The sequence below is a fragment of the Muscardinus avellanarius genome, assembly GCF_963383645.1.
Source record: "Muscardinus avellanarius genome assembly, chromosome: 6".
NCBI classification, from domain to species: Eukaryota; Metazoa; Chordata; class Mammalia; order Rodentia; family Gliridae; genus Muscardinus; species Muscardinus avellanarius.
In genome coordinates, this window is record NC_137791.1 from 86,201,171 (window position 1) to 86,212,182 (window position 11,012).

The window sequence follows — 11,012 nt, forward strand, 5'->3', positions numbered from 1 at the left end:
GAACTATTTTCTTGCATAGTGCCATGTATATATTCTCCTCTATGAATATATTTATTAACTGAATACAAGTTAACATGACAATAAACTTTTTTTTAAGTGTTAAAATGCTACTTCTAATATTCATGTTTTATGTATTTTAGAGTATCAAATTTGTTGGCAGAACATGGCCCTCTAGGGTCTGGGGCCTACAGATCAGTAGGTGAATGGCTAGAAGCAATCAAGATGGGCCGGTATACAGAGATTTTCATGGAAAATGGATACAGTTCAATGGACGCTGTGGCTCAGGTGACCTTGGAGTGAGTAATTTTTCTGATAATTTTTACATATTGATGGGGCAAGAAAAATTGTCCAGAAACCAATCTGAATGAGAGCAAGGGAAATCAATTAACTTATGTCCATGTGTGGCAACTTTCAAAGAAACCTCATCTTTTTTAGCCTGTATTGTTAACAACTGCATGGTTAATGCTTCTGTGGCCAGTATCTTTGCTTCTTTGGTTCAAACAAATAGTATTTGAATATTTGAATAATTGGAATAACAGCTCCTTTGCAAAGTACTGGTATTTTGTGTTGTGGAAAAGGTGTTTTCTTGACAAGTTTTTATATTGATACCAATGTTATATGAATGTAAATACAAATCAAACTGTAAGCACAATTGGTGTGGTTAGACCTACATAACAACAAAACCTATATTCCTAAATTTCAGCTCTCAACAATTAATACCCAGATAACCACAGCTTAAACTAAGCTTTCCTGGCAGGAATCTCATTTAATGTCTAAGTGGTGCACCTTATATTCTTACAGTCCAAGAATATAATAGATCCTGCCTCTGATTTGTCGTTTGGTACAATCTCAGTGGAACCAATTGTGCCCTTTTCTGTTTGCACGTTTAAGATAAAGTTTATCAAATATTATTAGATAAAAATCACTAGAGTTAAATATTAAATTATTTAAGACTGTAAGTTGTTTGTACTTTATTATATACTCTGTATGTGTGATTATTTTAGACTAATTGTTATTTGTGAAAAATTAACTGTCCTTATTGTGGTTCCATCTATAGTACATTAACATTAATAATGTTTTAACCTGTGAAAATAATGATTACTTACTCCAGATTACCTGCAAATTCAAAGGTTAAAATATTGTTGTAAGGATTAGAAAATGTTAAAATACTCTAAATCACCAAACCACAGTCCTTATTTCATTACTTCACATCCTGTGGACATTGAGCAGTTCTCTTGCCATCTCTATGATCCCAGCATTCTTCAATTCATTAAATCCACTGCTCATCTCCACAAAAGGTAACAGGGTACCATCACTGATCACCAGTTAATGACACATTCCCAGCATTGTCTTTCTTCATACTGATAATTCAGTAGACCTAAACTCACCACCACTCATTTGCTTTCTTAAGTTATTTAAACACATTTTCACTGTGACCACCAAATCATACCCAGTTAATACATATATGATTTGCCCATTATTTCTTTGGACATTCAAGGAACTCATTTATGCTATATTTCAAATAGTATACTGAAAAATTTACTGATAATTTAAAACTATTTTTACATGATTGCTATTTAATTTTTCAGTAAAAATGGTCATTTTAATTTATTAAAGTCATTTGTCATTTTATATTAAAATGATACTGTAGGTATTTCTTCTACCCAATGTCAGATTACCTGTAAATATATAATAAAACTATTTGCATTAAACAGTGTCTCTTTGTTATTAAGATAGACTACAATCACACACACACATATATATAAGACTAAATCTACTGAAGTTTGTTTCTTCTTTCACCAGTTCTAATCATAAAGAATAATTTTGCTTTAACTACTTCTATTTTACTTTATTTCTTTGTGGTCCCAAAATATTATAAAGATCTTGAATATTTATTCATTATGCCTTAAGTCTTTCTTGCTTATTTTTATTATTTTCTATTTATTTTTTATATGCTTTATATTTCCAAACTCTTTATCACAAACATTTTCTTTCCCAATTCCTAACTGCCTCACCTGTCTTCTTATAATTGTTGTTCTCCAGCTTCTTGCCTTTTGGTATATTTCTTCCTTCATATATTTTATCTTCTAATTTGCTCACTTAGACTAAAAGGGTAAGATAAGAGTTGGAAACTTCGGACATTTTTCCCTTCAGAGAATGTTGACTTTTTACATGAGTTGCTTTGAGTACCTGGAGCCCATAATCATGAATATATTCCTTACTAGGAATTGGGGCAACAAATCCCAACTCCAGTAAAGCTGGCTTCTTAGGAAACTCAGCACCATTAAATGTATGCTCTCATGTTCACTGTGCTTTTAACTATACTTTTTTCTAATTGGTAAAAACATATTTATCAAGATAGTATGCTAACATAACAAATGCAGTGAAATCAGTTATGTGTTTGGTCAAGAATGAAAAAAGGTGTATTTTTCTTGCTTTCTACACGCCAGTCAAAAACAAAGACACAACACGAAATTCAAACTCCAGTCATTGCTAAGGACTAATGAAAACGGAAAACAGGGTTATCCGCAAAAATCAAAAGCAAGCTCTCAAAACACTTAATAATGATGTTTCACATATTATCTTCATCAATAATCTAGTTATGAACATAGTATTAATCTACCACATAAATATTAATTTTATGAAGCTCATAAAATATGGAGACATTGGCACCACCTCACAGAAACTGAGAACAGAAGAATACATTCATAGTTGTAAACATTGAGAAAAATATTAAAATCAGCTAATATAAAGCAAATTATCAAACTGCCATGTATAAAAAAGATTGTTGTAATTTCTGGAATTAAATTTGTTCTTATAGTGGGTTTAGAAAAGGTTGCATGCAAATACAGTTTTTCTGAACCATATATTTTGGTCAGAATTTTCTTCATGCGGGTTTAATTCTATTTGTTTATAAACTATTTGCCGGTATGTACATGTATGGATGAATGTAGAGAAATGAATAACTCAAAGGTTTTGGAGTCACAGAATGGTCACTGAAAGTTGCTTTCAACCATAGTTATTTCTGTTTGCTCCTCTCTGTCTTGCTATTTTATGTAGTTTTTATATTTGCATAATCATTGTGTGATCCTGGCAAAACTGTACTATTGTGTATAAGTGCAGTGAGCTATTGTCAACAGGGGGAATTGGGAGCTGGAGGCACATTGTAAATTGAATCTAAAGGTTTCAATTAAGGTGAGAATCACAGCTGTTTTTTCGGACTCCTTGTCAGGCCAGGGTTGTCGACTTTGTGTTATTCAGAAAGTGAGCAAAACACAATTAGTTTAAATATTATGCCATTTGTGCATAAGGTGAAGATGCTCATGCTAGTGTCAGTTAATTGAATAATTTAAACCAAAATTTAATGTACAGATTAATATAGCTTGATTTGTTAAGTTGTCAAGAAAGTCATTATGCATAATTCAGTATATATTTAAAATATACTTAAGAGAACTTGGTACCTTCTATGTGATGCAAAATTAAGTTTGAAACTTCTAGATTTTTCCTTATGTGATCTTGTCTGTCAGAAACCATTACCAGGCCATGGTTAATCTCCTTTGGCCATATAAGAAATTACTTTATATTAAATATATAAATTATTGTGAGCATTTATTGAAATAAACAAAAAAGGATTAACACATAAATACATGATAAAACTGTGATCAGAGCAAAAAACACTGTAACTTAGTTAATATTCATGAGTCTCTTTTCTCCCTTCTCCTATCCACCTAATGTTGATGGAGCTAAATCCTAGTCATATGGCTAACAGGTGTGTAAAGCAGAAGGGAGAAGAACAGGCTAGGGAATGAATCATCCACAAGTGTTTGAATTTTCTCCTAAATAATCAAGAGATAGCTCCAGCATCAACTAGACACTTATTTTTTAGTCTACCAGTTTAGTATCATGATATGCTAAAACAGTATTTTCCATTGTTTAATGTCATGAAAAAATGTTTGAAAAAGATGTTTCAATGTAATCTCCACAAAATACAAACTACTTTTATGTAACAGTACTGTGCCATCATGCCTAGATTTATCATCATCGGAATTGGCCTTGTGTATTTCTTGAAATAACATGTGATCATGGTAATTTAGAATTTTATTTAAAAGGAGGACACATTTAAAACTCCCTAGATATGAAATTTCTTACATAGAAAAACTAAATGAGAAAAATAATGTATCTTGCAACATTTTCAATATTTTTCTAAAAACAGTTTATGGCAGAAACTTCATCATTAAATTTAATATATTTTTAAATTTTATTGGTGCATTGTAGTCATACATCTTAATGGAGTACAGGATGGTAGAGGCACATATGCACATGACACTCATTTAGCCCTTCCACAATTCCCACCTCATTCCCTCCCTCTCCCTTCTCATGTTTGGCTTAGAGGTTGACTATGATGTTTATGAATAAATTTGATAGACATTAGGGAATTTTCCTCTTCCCCCTCCCCTTTCCCTCAGGTAGGTTGCCTTATTTGCTCATCTATGGTTTCTGTTTCTTTGTCTAGAGTTCCTCCTATGAGCTTTTTTCTCTCTAGCTTCCTTATTTTAGGAAAAAAAATCTGATATCTTATTTTTTATGACTGACTAATCTCACTAAGCATAATTTTGTTCTTTTTTATGGCTGAGTAAAATTCCATTCTGTACTTAATCCATTATGTAATCCATTCATCTGTTGATGGATATCTTGGCTGGTTCCATATTGTGGCAAGTGTAAATTGCAGCTATGAACATAGATAGTCATGATTAGTTTCGTAGTTTCGTTTCCATTCTTTTGGGTATGTATTCAGAAGTGGTATGGCTGGATATTATGTTCATTTCTATTCTGAGGATCCTCAATACTGTTTCCAAAGTAATTGTACTAATTTGCAATTCCACCAACAATATATTAGAGTTTCTACTTCTCTACATCCTAGCCAGAATTTGTTGTTGTTTGTGTTTTCAATGATTGCCGTTCTAATTGGAGTTAGATGAAATCTCAGGGTAATTTCGTTGATTTTCTTCTCTCTGATTGCTAATGATGTTGAATATTTTTTATTAGCCATTTGAATTTCTTATTTTGTGAAGTGTCTACTTATTTCATTTGCCCATATTTTGACTGGGTTATTTATTTTCTTAGCAGTGAGTTTCTTGAGTTCTCCCTATATTCAAGATATTAGCCAGAGGAATAGTTGGCAAAACTATTTCCCATTCTGTTAGCTCTCTGTTAAGGTTCTCGATTGTTTTTTTTTATTGTTTTTTCCTGTACAGAAGTTCTTCGGTTTAATACAGTTCCACATATTAATCCTTATTTTATTTTTTTGTGCCTTTGAGGCTTGTTGGAAAAGCTTTTACTTGTGACTAGGTGTTGAAGTGTTGGACCAATATCCTCTTCAAGGAGCTGCAAGGTTTCTGGTCTTATTTTCAAGTTTATTTATCTATCTTGAATCAACTTTTGTGCAGGATGATAAAGTGGGGTTTATTTCCATTTTTCTGCATATGGCTAACCAATTTTACTACCACCATTTGTTGAAGAGGCTATCTTTTTTCCAGTGTATGTGTTAGCCCCTTTGTCAAAAATGAATCGACTGTAAGTGTGAGGATTTGTTTTTGAATCTTCTGTTCTGCTCTATAGGTCTCTGTGTCTGTTTCGTGGAAATTTCATACAGTTTTTATGACTATGGCTTTGTACTATAGTTTTAAGTCAGGTATTGTGATGCCTCCTGCATGGTTCTTGTTGCTGAGAGCTACTTTGGCTATTCTAGGAATTTTTCTTTTTGTCCCAAATAAATTTAAGGACTGATTTTTCTATGTCTGTGAGGAATGACCTTGGTAATTTTTTTTGAGGGGGGGGCGGTACTAGAGGTTCTAGGGATGGAACCCAGTAGCATTCTACTTCCGAGCTACACCCCCCAGCTCTATTTTCTATTCTTTATTTTGAAGCAGAGTCTCACTGAATTGCAAAGGGCCTCATTAAGTGGCTGAGGCTGTCCATGAACCACAATCCTCCTGTCTCAGCCTCCCAAATGCTGGGATTACAAGGGAACGCCACCACGCCTGGCAACCTTGGTAATTTAATGGGTATTGTATTGTATCTGTAGATCAGTTTTGGAGGAATGATGATTTTATTTTTATCAAATTACCTTTATTTTGCAGCTAATTTGGGCATTTACTATATACATTAAATAGTAAAATGAGAGCTGTTCGAAGTAGTAAAACCTGGAACAAAATTATTTAAAACAAAATAGTCAATGGACTTATTAATATTAGAATAATTATATTTAACATTTATCATAGACATTTTCTTATGTAACATCAATTATCATATGTCGTATTATTAGGAAAAATATTAAAAGATTTTTTAAAGAAACTATTATTACTGAGAACATTTTAACTTTTATAAATAATATCTTCCATTTTTCTTTCACTGAAAATGACATTACATGGAGATATATGTACATTTCCACCTTAAAACCATGCTATTTTAAAAATCTGTGTTTATTTGACAGTTCTTAAAATGTCAGATTTAAAGAAAAATAATAGTGTTATATTAGTGGAACACATTACTTTGGGTAATATGTAAAATGCAATGCAATAACTCCATTTCTCTGATAGAGAAAATGAGGAGGGAAAAGGAAAATGAGAAAAAGAGAGGGGTATAAAGATTTTCTCTTTAATTGTCTGACCACCTATATGCACCTAAGAGGGACATCAGATAATAAATTGACCTTGAAATAAAATTTTGTTCTTGGTTCACTGGAAATTTAAGAAAATTTTAACTTAGAAAGGTATATTAATACATCCTAAGAAATGAAAATATTACTTTGACTTTAACACAAAGTATACTCTTATTTACTATTTACTCTTTTAACACAAAGTATACTCTTATTTACTATTTACTAAATAGATCACACAAAACATTCTTTAGCATCATACATTGATTATATTGAAAAATTTATACTTTTTGTGATCAAGCCATTTAAAGAGAAGGAAATCATATTTACACTTTATACAACAAGTTAAGGCAGTCAATATAAGAATAACTCAGACTGTAATGTGTTATGCTCAAATAACTTAGGATTTCACATGTGAACCATTCTCTCTCTGTCTCTCTGTCTTTCTCTCTCTGTTTTTCTCTCTTGCTCTCTCTTCTTTCACTCTGTTCAAATTAAAATTGTATTATTGTGTATGAGAATTCATGCTATTTATTTGTAAAACCTGTGAATTACTGTTTCAAGTCATTAGGAATAAACTATAATGGTTAATCACAATATATTATTTCTAATTATCAGTATGACAATTATGAATTGTGCAACTTAAGTGTATGCATATATGTACTACCTAATACTTCAGAACTTCCCAAATTGGTTTCAATACCTATGGGTCTGTAAGGAACATTGATATAAATCTATATTTTAAAACATCGACTCCAGACTTATTAATTTTCTGGTAGAGCTTGATTGTTTTCAGCTTAAGAAATTTAAAATTTTAATCCTATGCCTGGCTTTGGTGTGTGCTTTGGGAGTGCACATTCATGAATATCCACATTTATGTGATTCTTCATGATTTTTGAAACATGGAAACATCGGAATATGAATTAGGCTATGATAGAAAATGCTGTTAAATACATACAGATGCTGTTATCACAGGCTCCAAACCGTATGTGTTTGGTTTTCTTCATTAGATATCTTCTTTATTTTACCATTTTATTTTCTATTATATTTATGGAACTCATATTTTAGAGATGAATACATTTTTGCATTTAGTTTGATGTGTTTTGTTCAAAATTATATCCAAGAATAATGAAAAAAGGATGGATTTCATGGTCTAGTACCTGGCTTTAGTTCTATGTCTGCTACCTACTGACTGTGTTATCTAGCCAAGTGACTTAAATTCTGTAATATTGTGTTAATTAATTTATAAAAGAAAATTTTAAAAACTTATACCAGAGTGCTCAATATTTTCTTAGCATTTAAGGAGATGCTACTAAATATCCTATAAAATTCAGTACAGATCCCCAAAACACAGCCAATAATGTTAATAGGGCAGGGCTGAGAAGTTCCCATTTACAGCAAAAGACAGAACATTAATTCAAGTTTCTTCCATTCCTAGTTTATTCTGTAATTACCTATTTTATAGTAAATTTCACTATTTTCTTAAAAAATAGTAATTTTTTTCATAGCTAATTTTAATGATTTCTATATCTTGTTGATGATTCTCTCTTATCAGCACACCAGATATTATTATTTTTATATTGTGCTCTGGTATCTTATAATAATTTCAAAGTTTGATATATGCATTTTAACAAAGAAATATGTCTCCATCATAAGTGTGAGTAGCACATTTCTTGCTACTTGTAATTTCCTGACACTCTCATATAAAATAAACCATAAAGGTAAAAAGGAAGATATTTCCATGAAAAAAATGGTTTCTATATTTATACAGATGAGCATATCATACTTTATTTTTCATTTTCAATAATTAAAAAATTTCTTTCAGCTATCTGAAACTATTCAGTTTTACTTACAACAAATCTAATTTCATTGTCTCCAATATTATTGAATTCTAAGACAATATAAAATTAATATATTTTCCAAATGCAAGAAGTTTCATTTTAGGATAATATGCTCAACAAGGTAAATATCTAAAGAAACATAACATGCCAACCAGGTATGGTGGTACACACTTGTAATCCCAATTTTGGATGGCTGAGACAGGAGGATCCAGATTAGTCAACAGCCTCAGCTACTTATGGAGGCCCTCTGCAAGTTATGAGACCTTGTTTCAAAATAAGGAAAAAAATATGACTGGGAGGGTAGTTTGGAGTTAGAATGCTCCTGGTTTCTCTCTTCAGTATCCTCTCCCCCGAAAAGGAAATACCAGCCAAATATCTTTTTCATTTAGATTTTCAATTATTAACGCTAATTTTTCTATAATTAATACCTAGTATTTCTAAAGACATCTAAATAATTTTCTTTGTTAAATACACACTTTAGAAATATAACGTTCCTAAATATGCTATGAAATAACATTGAAAAACCATGAATACTTGTATTGAGCACCACATGTCAAGTTTGTAAATCTAAACACTTTTAATTTTCTTTCTGAATAATGAGTTTGTTTTGAAAAATGTACAATAAATATTTTGTTTAATGACTCTTCGATAGTATATAATCTTCAGAATGCTTTAACTACTAATAATCCTAGATGCTATTTGACAAAGGAAGGAAGTCTGATATTTTGCATCTAAAGTAAGGAGTAACATAACATGTAATTATAAGGATAATGTAGTGATAATAATTCCCTAAAGACATCTATTATACATAATGATTGTATAAAATGGGTCATTTAAATAGTTTGATCTTCAACTGCTTAGCTGCAAAACTTTTAAATTAATTTTATGCTTCTTTCAGAAAAATGCACACATTGTAGGTCCACATTTTCAAAGGTATTCAAATGAAATTGTACCTTTTAAGTCCAGTTCTTATTGGTAAGATGAAGAAATGTGGTTTTATTTTTCATCACTCTGCACCATTATAATATCGATGTTCACCAACAGGGATAAATATGCACTACATTACTCTTTCTTAAAAGTACTTCTTTGGCTGTAAATGGATTTTTTTTTCCAAGGCGAGGTACAATTTTAGAACCCACCTTTGAAAACTGGACCCTGGGTGTCTAAATTGTGATTGAGATCCAACTAGTTTCTGCAAAAGGTCTGCCCCTTTGCCAACATGAAATATTGAGGTGTGCTACTAATTGAATCAATACATACATCCAATGTGTGCTTTCTTCATACAGGGATTTGAGGCGGCTTGGAGTGACTCTTGTTGGTCACCAGAAGAAGATTATGAACAGCCTTCAAGAAATGAAGGTGCAGCTGGTAAACGGGATGGTGCCATTGTAACCTCTGCTAATGTCACTACTTCCAGTGAATGATTTCGCACTTTGTAAACAGCCCTGAAATTTATTTTAACAAAACAAGGGGAAAAAGGGAAAACTGTTTCTAAACTTAGGAGGGCATTCCTCTTATCCACAGAATTTGAAGTCAGTGTTTCACTAAAAATCTTCATATCTTCCTCTCAGTGTCTTCATTTTTTTGTGAAGCATCTGTGAACTGCATAGGATAAGAAACATGAAGTGAAATAGTATGTCACCACAAAATCCTTCCTGCTACTTCGACAAAACTTTGTACATGAAGTATACAGATATATAGCACCTTTATAAACTGACTTAAGGTAGCCCCTTTCAAAGCATCTAGGCATCTACTTGAAAGGAAAAGTCTTATAGCCATGTGTGGGCTAAGAAAAGCTGCAGTTTACTGACATTTACTTTACTTCAAGTCTTAATTGTCTGCATAAGTGTATTGAAGATCAATATAGTTATTTTATTTCTTAATACATATCTTCTTTGGTAATTTTAAAATAATCTTACATGGTATTAAGTTATAGAAATTAGCTTACGAACATGTTGCTTGATCAAGGAGAAGTACAATACAGGGTGTGTATTTAGTGTGTATTTATTTTTCTGTGTTATAGAATTTATTTTGACTTGCTCTTCTAGAGACTGTAAGGTCATAAATGTGTATATATTGTATAATTGCAATATACCCAGATACTGATGGAAGCTGGAGTCTGTGTGTGTGTGTGTGTGTGTGTGTGTGTGTGTGTGTGTGTGAGCTTGCACACGTGTGGATTATCCTTCTGCTTGTATTTTTAATACTGTTTTAATTTTAACCACAGATAAGAACAAGTGGTCTGAAAAGTAATATGAATAAGAGAAATAGAAAGCAGTAAATCAAAATTTAACACAAGCCAGTGTCTCTTTTTTCCCTCATGTATCTGAAAGCTTCTAATCTCTTTATTCACTAGCAGGCAATGTCTATGATATTAAATCCCCTTTGGCTTTTAAAAAACATTTTGTGATATCTGTGACAATGCAGTTCGTCTAGCCATTAATCTTGCACCCCTGTAAGAAAAATCACCTTTCTGAGTTCCAAAAACTATCTTGTCAAGCAAAGTTGACACC

General features: G+C 31.8%; 1 protein-coding gene across 10 annotated transcripts in view; it reads left to right on the forward strand.

The window, feature by feature from the left end:
- Window positions 1-9,891, forward strand: part of EPHA5 (EPH receptor A5) — a gene marked incomplete at both ends in the record, with an annotated part of 332,505 nt that extends 322,614 nt beyond the window's left edge. For 6 of the 10 annotated variants that reach the window (XM_080696959.1, XM_080696958.1, XM_080696960.1 and 3 more), the window contains one exon: window positions 141-300. In XM_080696959.1, the coding sequence (XP_080553085.1) occupies window positions 141-300 (160 nt within the window). Of the gene's footprint in view, window positions 1-140; window positions 301-9,785 lie in introns of those variants that run through there. The other 4 variants (XM_080696953.1, XM_080696956.1, XM_080696955.1 and 1 more) reach the window with 1 other exon arrangement.
- Between the last annotated feature and the right edge of the window lie 1,121 nt (window positions 9,892-11,012).